Source organism: Carassius auratus, chromosome 44 (genome assembly GCF_003368295.1).
Source record: "Carassius auratus strain Wakin chromosome 44, ASM336829v1, whole genome shotgun sequence".
Classification (NCBI taxonomy): Eukaryota; Metazoa; Chordata; class Actinopteri; order Cypriniformes; family Cyprinidae; genus Carassius; species Carassius auratus.
The window spans coordinates 1,850,124-1,865,202 of NC_039286.1; the positions used below are offsets into that span (position 1 = coordinate 1,850,124).

The following is a 15,079-nucleotide window of genomic DNA, read 5'->3' on the forward strand; positions in this document are numbered from 1 at the left end:
ATATTAGTGACCCCACACTTTTGAACAGTAGTGTGTATAGATATCAGTACAATAGGTTGAGATTTCAGCCCATTGCGCAATAAACATAAATGACACCAATAGATGTCTTTATTTATTTCAACTGGTGCCCTCTCAAAACCTGATTGTGTTTGCCCCATATTAGTGGAATAAATAGTTTTTTTTATATTTCTTTAAATATATGCATTTAAATATCCTATTTTTGTTTTGTTTCTTTCCTTCTGTTTTCTGTTCTTGTCATCTATGTTTTTCTCATCTTGCAGACTTCATTGTCTTGGTGGCATCACTGGCAGTGATAGCAGCGGGCACACAGGGAAATATCTTCGCCACATCTGCTCTGCGCAGCATGCGGTTTCTGCAGATCTTACGCATGGTGCGCATGGACCGCCGGGGAGGAACCTGGAAGCTACTGGGCTCTGTGGTGTACGCTCACAGCAAGGTGACAGCACATATGGCTTCAGTATTTTGACACTGCAACATTTGTTTAAACCATGTTTTTAACTTTTTAAAACTTATACATATATAATACAATCTATGTTTTCCATACATTTAACTGATTTGCTTATTTAAATTAAAGTGTTTTAAAATCTTCTGGGATGCTCTTTTCATAGCTTCCCATTGTCCCTAAACTTTCCTTTCTCTCTCAGGAGCTGATCACAGCCTGGTACATTGGCTTCCTGGTGCTGATCTTTGCCTCGTTCTTGGTCTATTTGGCTGAGAAGGAGGATAACCAAGAATTTTCCACTTATGCTGACTCCCTCTGGTGGGGAACAGTAAGTATTGCCTTCGACTGAACTAATGACCGTGTCGCCGCTGTTCTTTCAGTCGGTTCCCTGGCTCAGAATAGCTTTGTGGGAATTGATGTTACGGCTATTTATTTTTATTTTTAACTGGGATTATAATTCTGCCTCCGGTAGACTGATTGCTGAATAATAACCTGAATCTGCTGAGTTGGAAAGATTTTTAAAAGGATCATGCCTACGTTTTTAATTATTATTATTATTTTTATTTTAGTGTTTGTCGTTGTTGTTTCAGTTTTTAGCATTTTTATGTTTAATCCATGCAGGCTGTAAAGGATTTATTATTTATTATTATTTTGATTCCTTTTAGGTTTATTTCAGATGATGAAAATATTTTCATTTAGTTTTCATTTTAGTTTTTCATTTCTGCCACTGCCTTGAGCTGTAACCCTTTTTTAAACAAAAGAGCAATTGAATTGTCTTTTTGTTGTTGATTTTGATGATGATTTTCCTGACCTTGCCATGCATTTCACTGAGCAGACTGGTTAACCATAAACATGTTTTGTGATTTAAAAATTAGGTAGGAAAAGCATGTTGTTATTTACACCTCCACTGTTTTAATTCAGATCACCCTCACTACGATCGGATACGGAGACAAGACACCGCGTACCTGGCAAGGTCGGCTTTTAGCGGCTTGTTTTGCTCTGCTAGGAGTATCCTTCTTTGCCCTGCCAGCTGTAAGTACAGCCATCGATTTTAAGGCCAGTGACATTTCTTTTTGTCACTGATCCCAAACCATCTAATGGTCTCTTACCTTTCTGTTAGGGCATCCTGGGCTCAGGTTTTGCTCTCAAAGTGCAGGAGCAGCACCGGCAGAAACACTTTGAGAAGAGGAGGACACCCGCTGCCAACCTCATGCAGGTAACTGCTTAGTCAGCATCACATCTGCTGCAAATAAAATCATAATTTCTCTTTCCACATCCAAATGTGTGTACAGTATGTTGTGTACATGTACGTCTGCGTGTGTCATCTTGTGCCACACTGTGTCGTGTTGTCTCCACAGGCTGCATGGCGTCTCTACTCTACAGATGCTCAGCACTCATATCTCACAGCCACCTGGTATTTCTATGACAGTATGCTGCCGTCCTTCAGGTAAGAATGAGCTGTGAGATGCTTTTCTGTGCCGTGCAAGTTGAACTGGCCTTGTGTGTAACTGATATGACTGACAGGTGGCTTTGCCATTTCGAGGACATGATTTCAAAATGAAGGGGTTCAAAATATCCCAAATAGCATTAGTCAAACTGAGCTATAATAGAGTTTCTGAGAAAACAATATTTTATTTGTGGTAAACACACATTCAGTTAATCATCCCTGTAGATGTACAGTGTTGTTATAAAATCCCTTTCACTTTAAATAAAAGTGGTACTTTGACCCTGAAATCATGGTTTAATTGATAGTTTTGAAGTTCCTTTTATCGTTTTGATTTATTCATCTGCAACATTAATTTTTGCATGTACTGAAAGCAAGACATGTTTTCATGAGTTATGTGAGATTTCATTTTTTGTCCCAGTTAATGTGGGATGAAGAATGTGGAGAAATAGAAATTTTAACCAGCACTTTATACTTTCTCTGAAAACTCAAAAAAATTATTTGTTTTAAGGATTTATACATATTTATAGACATAACACTAATTGAACAATAGGAAGTAATTTTGCGGTGTATAAAGATCCTATGTAAAATATTTTTGAAACTGACAAACAAAAATTAAAATTTCTTTACAATTTTACAATTGTTTTTGGCTCGATAATTGGTATTCAATATAAGCATCCCAGTGTTCAACATTTTTGATTTTTCAGAATATATTTCTATTTTTCCCTTAATAATATTCATCCCACATGCATTCTTCTTTGGATGAATTAATCTGACTAATTATCATTCATTTAAAATGACAGGGACGTTTGTATTTCTGTTTAACCCAGATGTTTTATAAATGAAGTTGTCCCTGTCTTTTTAAAGGTATTTTGATGATTCATTTGCCATTTTGTTTTTAGTTTTTTTGTTTGTTAGGTTTCTATTTTGCTTTGGTTTGTTTTGTTTCTTTATCATGTTTTATTATTTTTTATTTTTGCTTGTGGGTCAGAGAACTGACATTACTGTTCAGTCACCTCCAACGGCAGCGTAGCACCAAGAAGGTTCTTCACAACTCCTACCACACCCTGCTGTCGGGGCTCCGGCCGTATAGCTCCCCCTACCTGTCCGGGGACAGGTACGACACTGTCCAGTTTAAATCTCTTCCTAGAGGACACTAACTCTTCCCTGCAAATTACAGTAATACAGTTACATTCACATACTAGCATACTGTAGAGTAGTAAAGTCTCAGGTTATTCATCAATATGCAGGTTGTTTACAGGAAGTTTAACACCTGACACTCCAGTAAGCTGCAGTTAATGCAGCTGCAGTTGTGTTACTTGTTTGTGTTTTCTGCATGCCTTTCTGTGTTCGCTTGTCTTGTTTTTTTGTGCTGATACTAATACACATCTATACCGGGACATTGAAAGATTTATCAGATATGTGATGAAGTTGTACTCTTTGATACAGTTTATGGTAGATAGATTTGAATTTTTTTGTGTTTTTGGTAAAAGGTTGCTATTTAGTTGTTATATATACTAATTGAAAATATCCATAATTGATTGCATATCTGATGCTGGTCTTTGACACAATGGCCTTTTGTGTGTGTGTGTGTGTGTGTGTTAATGCCTGAACACATTTGTGTGAGAGCATTATTTCTTTACCCTTTGACCTTTCAGTGTGTCTCACAAAACCCATCTTCATACCCCTTCGTTCAACCTCTCCATTCTCCTCCTCTCCTTCTCATCTCTCTGCCATCACTCCATCCATTCACATTTTCAGGAGGACAGACACTCCATGCAGGTTTGTGGTAGACTGTATTTTGCCCGATGGGAAGTGTCGTTGGCCGTACTGTGTTTACCGTTTGAGCTGCTTTTTGTTTAGAGTGATGATGATAAAACTGAACCGTGTCTTAGATGCAACAATGCTCCGGCTGCATTCAGATGCATTGAAATCTAATTGAATAACCTCACATGCCAGTATCTGCATGCCCCCCCATCCCTGCCTGCCTCACCTTAAAATTCCTAAATTACCTTTCACCCCTATAAATTCCAAATGTTGTGCACCTTTCAAATTATCCTGGGTCATTTCAGTGGAAAAAGAAAAGTGCTGAAAGGCTGCATGTGCTGATCCTGATTTCTGAATATGTGTGTGCGAGCTCACCAAGCATTTCTCCAGAAACGCTTATTTCTCCACTTATTACTAAGTTACACTTTGTTTTAAAGTGCACGTTATTGTCCACAACTAAAAGTGAGCTTAAAGGTGCTCCAAACCTGTGTTATTTTCAGCTGTGGAACACAGAAAGGGATATTAAGAATTGTTTACAATAAGTGTAAATAGGTTCTGGAGCTGTAAAGAAAAAGTGAAAGCACTACAACAGTGGTTCATAAAACCTTTGTCCTATATTCCAAGTTTTCTGAAGCTGTACAAAATATTTTATAATTTTGAAAGAGACTAAAATACAAGTCTTGAGATTTGAAGGCAATGATGGAAAGAAATATTTAGGTGGTGGCTTAAATATTGACCCTTTCCTCACAACGCTGTATATTATGGTTTGAAATAGCGTAGATGTCTGCATATTACTTTTAAGCTATTTTTTTAATTATGTGTTTTGTCATTTTTAGAGCTCCCCAGTCCACATTGGCTTTCATTGAGAAAAACAGCCAGCACATTTTTCAGAAACATCTCCTATTTGTTCCACAGAAGAAAGAAAGTCATGCTAGTTTTAAATTATTAGAAATAAATTTGCATTTCCAGATAACCTTTTCATTTAAAATTAAAGTTATTATCTTGAGCTACACTAACAGAGAGAAAATAATGCATATCCACTTATAAGAGCATCATATGATTGGGTTGTATTACATACTACTTGCATATGAAATTTAAATGTTTGCCCGTAATCTCTTGCAAATGCACACTAAAAACAAGTGTAATGCGTGTGTCCTAGCACAGCTGACTAACCCCTCACAACCCCTCACAAATCCCTCCCTGTGCCTTGTGTGTCTCTTCAGTCAGCTCGTATCTAAAAAGAGGGGTTTCTTCCGGATTCATACTGGCAGTAAGCAGAGGTATCCATGTGAGATGTGCCTGTGCACACTGGGCACGATCCGTCCCTCCCCTGATGCCTGAAACACTCTGAGTCTTACTGATCCAGTGCAGCTCGACCCATTCAAGGAGATTCGTAATGCCTTGTGTGAAGAAGAGACATTCATAGTCATCATGACTAAATTACATTCCTCACAAACTGTGAAAGACAAAGGCTGCACTAGCTCATTAACCTCAGTGATCTGACCTTTAATCTGTGAGAGGCTGATCAGAGAACAGAGTGCTGTACATCTCTGATGAGTGCACACAGATGAGGCCTGCATGTGCTCACAGGGCATTGATAAACCATGTGGTCGGGTGTAACTAAAAACCGGAATAACGTTTCTTCATGGTTTATTTCGATATGCATGTCACTTTTACCTAATGGCATGTTTTAGCATTTTGATGCATTAATATCAAGAATTCTTGAGTCAGAGCTGTTAAACATTTTGTTGGAGAGGTATGCATGTATGAATCATGCTTAGACTGAGATTTTAATATATTTTAATGTTTAAGCATGTGTTTGTATGCTAAAAGTAATCTATGTAGATTTGTGGGTTGCTAAAATTGGCTCTTGCCAAAGGAAATGCAGTGTGCATGTTTTTGACATCTTTGTATGAGATTGAAACAGTATTTCAATTAAAGGCTTTTCATATTTTAAATAGCTATCATTCTAAACCCTAGGTTATGTTGCTTTACGTTTCATACTGCTGATAATTTATCTAGGGTTAACTATTAATCCTGGGAGGTTTCACATTGTACATTCCTAAACCCGGGCTTAACATTCTTATTTGCGGAGTCACTGTCATGAATAAAATCAACGCAGCACGTGACCTGTTTCCATAATTGCTCTGGAATTGTGCACTTTTAATAGGCAGACTACTATCAAGGATTTTTCTGAATGGACCTTTTGGCCTAAGAATAGAATAGTCTTTTGTTCACTCCAAATTCATGTGTTTTCCATCATGGTATTTCTTCACCATTTGACACTTTCCCCATACAACTTTTTATTCAACCTGCAATGTTTTTCGTTACTGCCCAAAGCACGTAAACATGAGAAATGCGATAACATCATAACATTTGAACACAGAAACGATTCACACCATACACCTTTAACACCACAATGTAAATAGGGTGATAAGCCTGCTCCGGAGCAGGGTTTCATACGGGTTAAAGAGGTGCTGACACTGCTTCGAAATTTCAAGTGTGGAACGTTAAATGCGGGTTTAGAATGACAATATGCAGGGGTTAAAAGGTTAATTCACCCAAAAATGAAAACTCTGTCATTAATTACTCACTCTCATGTTTTTCCAAACCCATAAGACCTTTGTTCATCTTCACACAAATTAAGATGTTTCTGATGAAATCCGAGAGCTTTCTGACATGTAGTGCAACTGACACGTTCAAGGCCCAGAAAGGTAGGAAGGACATTGTAAAATAGTGGATGTGACATCAGTGGTTCATCCGTAATTTTATGTAGCTAAGAGAATACCTTTTGAGCACAAAGAAAACAAATATAATTACTTTATTCAACAATTTATTCTCTTTTTTGTCAGTCTTTGACACGCATTCACAAGAGTGCTAAGATGAATGCGTGTGATGCTGCTGACGCAGGAGCTGATGTTCTGGCATAGACTGGGCAAAACATGCAAGTCATCTTCAGACATGTTTACGAAAACTGTTTTATGTACAGTGCTCAACTTCTGCTTGTAAACAAGGCACATCTGGGTTCTACATCAGAACACCAGCTCCTGTTTCAGCTGCACCACTCGCATGCGTCGTGGTACTCATGTAAACATACATCACATGGGCTATTTTTATGATGTCCTTATAATCTTTCTGGGCCTTGAACGTGCCTGTTGCATTAGAAAGCTCTCAGATTTTATCCAAAACATCTTAATCTGTGTTCCGAAGACAAACAATTTGTCAAGAGTGAGTAATTAATGACAGAATTCATCAAAGGATGACTAGGACTGTATAAAATGTTACTTTCTAGCATGTTTTCATCAGTTCTTACATTTTTTTTGAATGTCATAATTTTTTATAAAGTTATGGGTTTAGCTTGATTAAACAAAATGTTTCTGCTAGAAATACCTTCCTCAGCATGCTTGTGCTTGGTTCCATGGATTCAAAGAGTGCTTGTGCATTTCTACTGTTACTCCTTTTGATCACATCACACCTCATTCAGCTCAGGACATTAATCTCAATATCTGCTATGCTTTCTTAACTATTCAAATAATAATACATAGGACTGTATGTACAGTAAAATCATTTTCATGCATTCTAAATGTTTGTTCAGTGGAAGATGTAAGCTAGTGTTATAATTCATTTTACTGAAAGTGATGCACTGCAAAAATCATATATTTTGTCTTGTAAATGGAGTAAGAAAAAGGCCATGGGCTGTTAATTATTTTGTATTTTTTAAAGAAAATAAAGACAATAATACTGATGAATAATATTTTTATTTTGCAGTGTTTTCCAGTTAGCACAGTCTGTTCCAACAATATTTAAATATTATGATATTTTCTTAAACGGAAGACAAGGACTTCTCTTTCATGTTAACCATGAAATTATATGACGCTCACACAGGGCAACATATGTCTCTGATTAACCATTTTCCTTCTATGTGATGTCAAAGTAACCATGTAAATTAAACTGATCACCTGTTTTAGATCAATGTCTGTTTTCTAACCCTTTTGTCTGTTTGTCTTCGTTGAAATGTATTCTTACATAAGCAAACATAGTCTCTGAAAGTTTTTTTTTTACATTATGGAACATGTTCCTTGTCATTCCTCTAACTTTCTTGCCAGTGGGAAGATTGGCTTCCGTGATCGAATTAGGATGAACAATTCACGCTCCTCTCAGGCTATCCGGAGCAAGGCTTCTCCTTTGCCCCCAGGTAATGTGCGGCGCTCTCCCAGCACGGAGAACATTCCAGAAGCCACCAGCCCCGGCAAGGTCCAGAAAAGCTGGAGCTTCAATGATCGGACTCGATTCCGTACTTCTCTCCGCCTAAAACCACGTCCAGCTGCAGATGGTAGCTATTTCTGACCATATGTTTACCTTCATACAGATATATATTTAGAAATATGAACTACTGTTCAAAAGTTCAAGGTTGGGAAGATTTTGAAAAGACAGTAATATTTTGAAAATTATTGGAAAGCTGATTTTTTAGCAGCCATTGCTCCAGTCTTCGGTATCACATGATCCTGTTAAGTTTTCATTTCTTAATCTTATCAATGTGTAAAACAGTTGTACTATATATTTAACCTTTTTTCAGGATTTTTTAATTAATAGAATTTTCAGAAGAACAGCATTTATTTGAATTCCTTGCTAAATAGAATATAAAAAAAATCTTGCTGTATCCAAACTTTTGAATGGAAGTGTATATTTTGCTTGTCTCATTACGGACTGATCTCTCATAGTTGAGGGAGTCGGAGAAGAGCACACAGAGGACAAATCTTACTGTGATGTCGCCATGGATGATGTGATACCAGCAGTGAAAACCCTAATTCGAGCTGTTAGGTGAGTCAGGGGTTAAATACACCACTACAGAGCTCTACAGAATCCTATATTTCACTTAATGACCAAGGATTCTCAGATAATGTCACCATGCATGTCATTTAGTTTGGATGAACAGTTGGTCTTTTGCAAAAGGGACCTTAGTATAGAATCTGCTCCCATCAGCCATAACCTTTTCATGGTGCAAGTACATCAGTTGAGCATTATGGAGACAAAGCGGAGTTAGACTCATAGAGGGCATGGCAACCTTCAGTTGTGGTTCTACTTCTTGCTTAAACAAGCAGAACATAATAGAAGATGTTCTAAAAATATTGTGAAGTTCTTGCTGAGAAGCGAGTATCCTCTCTCTGATTGGTCAGCGCAGCATAAGCACCTTGTTCAGTGAGTACAGGATGCGTATGGGTAATTCTTCAGTTAGGGAGACATTGTTGTCCATGAATAAATTAATAAAAAAATTAAAAGAAATAAAAAACGCAAAAACTTGAAAATGCAAATAGCTTCAAACTTTTTGTCTGTTTATTTTTTTTTAAGAATTGAAATATTGCTTTTACCTTAATTTTTCACAACAAATTTTTTTTTTTTTTTAAAGTCAGCATGAAAAGGAAATTGCAATTATATTGAATGAGAAAATCATCAACACTCCCTCCTGTAGTGCATTTTTAATTGTGTTGAAATTTGAGAATTTCTACTTTGTCCTCTTGTATAATAATAATAGTAATACAATTTAAATAAATTTTATGTACAATTTGTCCTACCTTGCACAAACCGCATCTGTGAATGCCACACTTTCTGAGAACAATCTTATCTTCTAGTCTTTCATCCTGCGCAGTATATCATGGGTGATTAGGTCCCAATGTCCAAACAGATTCTCAAAGCAGAGCTCCAGGTGTGTACATACTCACAGGTGCATCATTTCCTGTTATCTGTTTTACATAGGAGCCATCGATAAGATTGATGTCTTCAAGGAACAGGCCAATTTTAGCATCACCACAATGCTGAGGTTTCACTTTGGGGGAAGGCCCACAGTTTATCAGTGTTCTGCTGCACAATTTTACTTTCTGCACAGTTTCTAAAGCAATAAATATTTGTTAATGCAGTTAATCTTAGAGATTCCATCTCAAATGCTTCTGTGGACTGGGGTATTCTAAAGCTGACCGTATAATGATACACCCATACATTGCATTGCCATCAAGTGAGTGAGTCAGCATTTTAAGGAAACCCTTGGAGGATGGAAATAAATGGGATTACTTTTTTCCTTTCCTGCTCACCTTCCTCTTTTTCCTTGCACTCTCTTTTATCCTTACCTGAGACCCGCCCAGGCAAATATGCAGCTACCTGCAAAATTAGATGATAAAAAATATATATATATACAGACCGCAAAAAGCCTAAACCCTAGAGTCATCAAGAAACGTGTTTGTTCTGAGGAGGAGGTTGACGTGTGCTGTGGACCAGCTGTGGACTACTTCTGAAATCCGACTGAAACTGCAGCATCACTCGGGAAGAGATGCACAGCTCAACATTTGCTGTTGCATACGCAAGCTGTTTCTGCGATTCAATGACTCTTTAAAAAAGGTAGAAAGAACCAGCACTAGTTTCCCTCACTGCTGACTGCTAATGAATCTAGAGGATGAGGAAGACAGTTGTCCTGCTTGTGTTCTGAGAACAGATGCTCTCTGTAACTGAAACTTATCCCAAGTTAAAATACCTGGTAAAGACAGGATATCCTCTTTACTTTGATGGATTAACACAGTGAGTATGACACTTTGAGTAGATCAATTTGTCCATGTTTCCTGTTGGGCCAGCAGGTCTTTATAGTGCACTGTGACAATAATAAGAGGGATCAGGGCTGATTTAAAGATGGCCAACCTGTGTCTGGCTAACAGCTGGGGGGGGGGGACTCTTTTGGAGAAAAATGAAGCACTGTGGCAGTCAAGGGCGTCTCTGCTCATGCTTGGATGCATACAGGAATGTCTAGTACATTTTCAGATGCTTTTGCCTAGAAAACAATCTCAGAGATTCACCGAATTATCCATCCAATCACAATAATATACACTACAAAGTTACTGTGAAATATGAGGAATTCCTTAAAAATAACTTTTAAAGGAAAATATTAAATTATTTATATTTGCATTACACACTGCTGACAATTTGGACCCTATGTATCAGTTAGGCAACACCCTTTTTAAAATTGTAAACCGGAAATTAAATTATGAACTATGAAAATTTGTGTTCATACTAAACCATTTATTTTATTTTAAACCTGCCATTTTTAAGATATCAGTTTTAGTGTAGTAGTTAAAGCTGAGGTAGGGAATAATAAACAGAACTGCTTGCGTCTTGCGGAAGAACATCGTAGCCGGAACTACTTCTCTCTGTTTATGTTTATGAAGAATCACAAAGGTACTGGGTTACTCCGCCGCGGTATCCCCGAAGCAATCTAAAATAGTCTGAATATAAACACTTATTATAGGTGCACCCTAGTGATTCAGGACAAGCCAAAAACAAGGTTTGGAAAATGGATTCATGGTATACTCGCTTATTATATACATTTTTCTACATTTTGAACACAAACAAAGTTACGGACCGCAGCTCTGACTGGTTATTTTTTACCGGGAGCGATGGAGTTTCTGCAAATGGCAATAGGACCACTGGGAGGAGCCGGAGGAGCTTGATTTTTTCACAGATTATCTGTCTCATATTCTTCTGTCAGGACATAATGACAGGTTTAATAAATATGTAAAAAAAAAAATTGTTTTTTCTTTTTTTCTTAATTTTCTAAATAATTGTCTTGATTGCCTTAGACAAAAATCTATTTCTCCCTCAGTGTAAAGAGATGTCATCATCTGAATAATTACCAGCTGTGAGGTGGGGGATGTGTTCTTTCTCTCTGCGCTGACTGTTTATGAGGCACTCATGAAATTGATAAGGCCTCTTTCTGTAATTAATCTTTTTACACATATTAATCTTAAGACTCGTTTCACAGCTGTTTGCAGTATTCCTGTTTTATCTCTTCCTGTAATGCCATGGAGGCTTCTACGTCATTCAGCCTACATTCCAGGTCAATCTAATGTGCTTTTGTGTCTCATGTGAATGTAGGATCCTTAAATTCCTTGTGGCCAAGAGGAAATTTAAAGAAACCCTGCGACCATATGATGTAAAAGATGTGATTGAGCAGTACTCAGCAGGACACCTCGATATGCTGGGCAGAATCAAAAGCCTGCAGACAAGGTTTGATCAGTCAAAATAAAATACAGATAAGCCAACATTCCTATAGTTAGCTTTTACTCCTAATACAAAATCATTTCCAAATAAGTCCCATTTAATTTTTAAAAAATGTATTTACAGGGTGGATCAGATCATTGGCCGTGGTGCTATTCCATCAGATAAAAAAGTGAGGCCTGAAAAAGGGGAGAAAACTCCTCCTGAACTGGAACAGATGGATGAATTAAGCATGATGGGACGTGTGGTGAAAGTGGAAAAGCAGGTTAGCTATGAATATTAATATCTATCTGTCCATGTAGATTTGTGGAATAATTAGAATTTGTTTTTGAAAGGTGTCTGCATTTATTTGATCAAAAATACAGTAAAACACAATAATATTAAGAAATGTTATAAAAATAAAATAACTGTTTTCTATTTAAATATATATATATATATATATATATATATATATATATATATATATATATATATATATATATATATATATATATATATATATAATGATGTAATTAATTCCTGTGATGGCAAAGCTAGATATTCATCATCTATCGTATCTATAGTGCAGCCCATTGGGTTTCAGGTTATAAAGTTGTGGTTTTGAAAACTGCTGATATTCAATAATAGTCCAAACTAATTTCCTGAACATTGTCAGATCATCATAAAATAGCACTGGACCTTGTAATTGGACTACACTGTATTTCTTTTCCTTCTCAGGTGCAATCAATCGAAAACAAGCTGGACCTGCTCTTGAACTTCTACACCCAGTGCCTGAAAAAGGGCTCATCCCACTTCACTCTGTCATCCCTGCTGGAACCTGACTTGACCTCTGACTACCACAGTCCCACTGATCAACACGACCTGTTCCCCTCTGCAAACACCCTTAATATCTCCCACTCAGACAGTGGTAACATGGAATGACCCCCAGAAACACCGGGCAGCAGTCCCACTCTGACTGTAGCATCAGGGCCACTCATCCAACGGCTAAATACCTCCCTAAACTAACCTAGCACAGTTCCTCTAAACAACTGCTGTTTCCTTGCATGGGTTCATCCTTTGCATAGAGGATGGTGGCTTCTTGTCAAACTTCCAGACTTTTCCTTGCAGACTATGCCCTGATGTTTCACAATATCTGTTTTTTTACATGCCTGTAGTAACAGTCGTTCTTCTTTTTATTTTATTTGAACTGATTCAGGAAAGTTTTAGAGAAATATTCTCACATGGATGAATATATTATTGAAGTTTTGTTGAACATTTGGACTTCTTTCAGTACATGTCAGAGTCTTATCTGAAGTGGTCTTCCAAAATATGATGGGAAGAATCTCTTGACTGCTTGATGGTAATTCTTTCCGGAGGTCTTTGTGCCAATATCGTTTCTTGCTTTTATTGAATTTTTGATAATCAATAGGCCCCAAGAGCAATTCTATTTTTCTGTCTGTAATTTTTTTCTAAGAAGTCAGGGCACTGTGAACTGAATTAGATTTTTGGACTCTCCTTCTCGGCCTTGACCTTACACTTTGGCCTGATGCAATAGACTCCTTGTGCCACAAGAAGTCGTTGAGCTTCTAATGAATGTACTGCATCAAGTACTTTTCCTTTATTTATCACTACCATGTCCCTCTATGAAAATGGCATCACAGATTGCTGTAAAGAACAGCATGATGGACTGACAGAACATGTTTCCACCAAAGCATCATCTCCTGTCATTTTGATCTTGCATGTTTCTTCTTGAGACTTCAGGAAGGAAGGAACTTCCAAATGTCAGACCCTCAGGTTTCCTTCCACACATCGCAGAGTCTATTTGGCTTATTGGGTCCTTCTCTTCTGCGATAGCACCCTTCCACTGTACCATTGCTCAGAAGCCCACTGTGCAAAAAAAAAAAAATATTCATATAAATAATAGCCAGCATTAAAATGCATGTATATAGTTTGAATAGTCCAGGCAAGTTTGTTTTAATTTAGTGGGGTTAGTTATAGAGGCTGTTAATATACCCTTCTCTTTGATCCTCAGCCTTTCTGCCTTGCAGCCCATCTCCTCATTCAGCATGTGCATCAGTTTAACTGCAAACAAATAAAAGGGTCAAAAGTAGACTGTATCTTCTCCCCCCCAAAAAAACCTGCATTTAGTTAAGATTTATTTCACTCAAAAAATTGTGATTTATATAATTCCAAACCTGTATAATGGACCCTTTTCACATTTCTACACTGTACAAGAAATTGTGTAAATAAAAAATAAATAAATAAACTATATATATATATATATATATATATATATATATATATATATATATATATATATATATATATATATATATATATATAAACAATGTAATTTACTAGGAATTTTCCATATTTATTTTATACAGGTGTTTTATCCATATTTAACATTTTGCACTTAATTAATTCAAATGTCTGTAAAATTACTGGACAATTATTAAAACATTTTCCTTTTCCTTTTTTATTTAAATGTTTATACCGTGCAGTATTCTCAAATGCGTCTCTAAAGTCTTCATAGTTTTTTGCGTTCCCATTTCCCCTAATAGCAGAAGAAAAAAAATCCATTATAGTGTTTCTATGACTTTCCAAAACAGAAAAAAAAAAAAAAAAAAAAAAAAAAATATATATATATATATATATATATATATATATATATATATATATATATATATATATATATATATATATATATATATATATATAAAAACGCTGGGCAAAAAGAGAGAAGGATATCTTAGCCATTGTATTAGAATCACTCACACAGCAGTTAGCCAGTTTTCAGTAATTTAATGTCAAGGTTATAAAACAAAGAAAAGTGATGTACAACACTCAAAAAAAATTGTTTTAATGAAAACATAAAAAGCACTGCTAGATTTACAATAATAGCTGTGGAAATGTGTCATCACAGTCTGTGAAAATGGTCCATTTTCTTTCATCTTTGGAAAATGTTTCTGTGGCCCATACAATGTCAATGAGGACCAAAACAGCAAATCTGACTCTACAGACCTTAATCAGGTTAGACGCCATATTGAATTTAACACGGTTGAAAACGAGACTGTAAGGAACAGAGTTGCAGTCTTTACAGTGATCATAGATCATGTAATTTTCACAACTCACAACCTTTTAAAAATTTTATGGTGTTTTTGTCTACTGAAAGGTTTTTTTTTTTTTTCTTTTTTTTTTTTTCAGAAAGACAATTTATAGTTGAACAGTCAGTATGTTGTTAAACAACAGTACACTGATGAAAATACGCTACTTCTATCCTCACAGCCTCATTTTCATTCCTGTAAAAAATTTGATATGGTGCTATAAGATCTATTTAACCCATACACATTTGAAATAGCATGAGTAAATGTTGACAGAATTGTCAT

At 36.4% G+C, this 15,079-nt stretch overlaps 1 protein-coding gene across 1 annotated transcript in view; it reads left to right on the forward strand.

The window, feature by feature from the left end:
• Positions 1 to 12,632, forward strand: part of LOC113062077 (potassium voltage-gated channel subfamily KQT member 4-like) — a 31,553-nt gene extending 18,921 nt beyond the window's left edge. Inside the window, exons 4-14 of the mRNA XM_026231630.1 lie at positions 282 to 457; positions 666 to 791; positions 1,385 to 1,495; positions 1,584 to 1,679; positions 1,822 to 1,910; positions 2,899 to 3,024; positions 7,781 to 8,007; positions 8,396 to 8,495; positions 11,589 to 11,720; positions 11,838 to 11,976; positions 12,429 to 12,632. Coding sequence (XP_026087415.1) covers positions 282 to 457; positions 666 to 791; positions 1,385 to 1,495; positions 1,584 to 1,679; positions 1,822 to 1,910; positions 2,899 to 3,024; positions 7,781 to 8,007; positions 8,396 to 8,495; positions 11,589 to 11,720; positions 11,838 to 11,976; positions 12,429 to 12,632 — 1,526 coding nt within the window. The remainder of the gene's footprint in view (positions 1 to 281; positions 458 to 665; positions 792 to 1,384; positions 1,496 to 1,583; positions 1,680 to 1,821; positions 1,911 to 2,898; positions 3,025 to 7,780; positions 8,008 to 8,395; positions 8,496 to 11,588; positions 11,721 to 11,837; positions 11,977 to 12,428) is intronic.
• Positions 12,633 to 15,079: the final 2,447 nt, after the last annotated feature.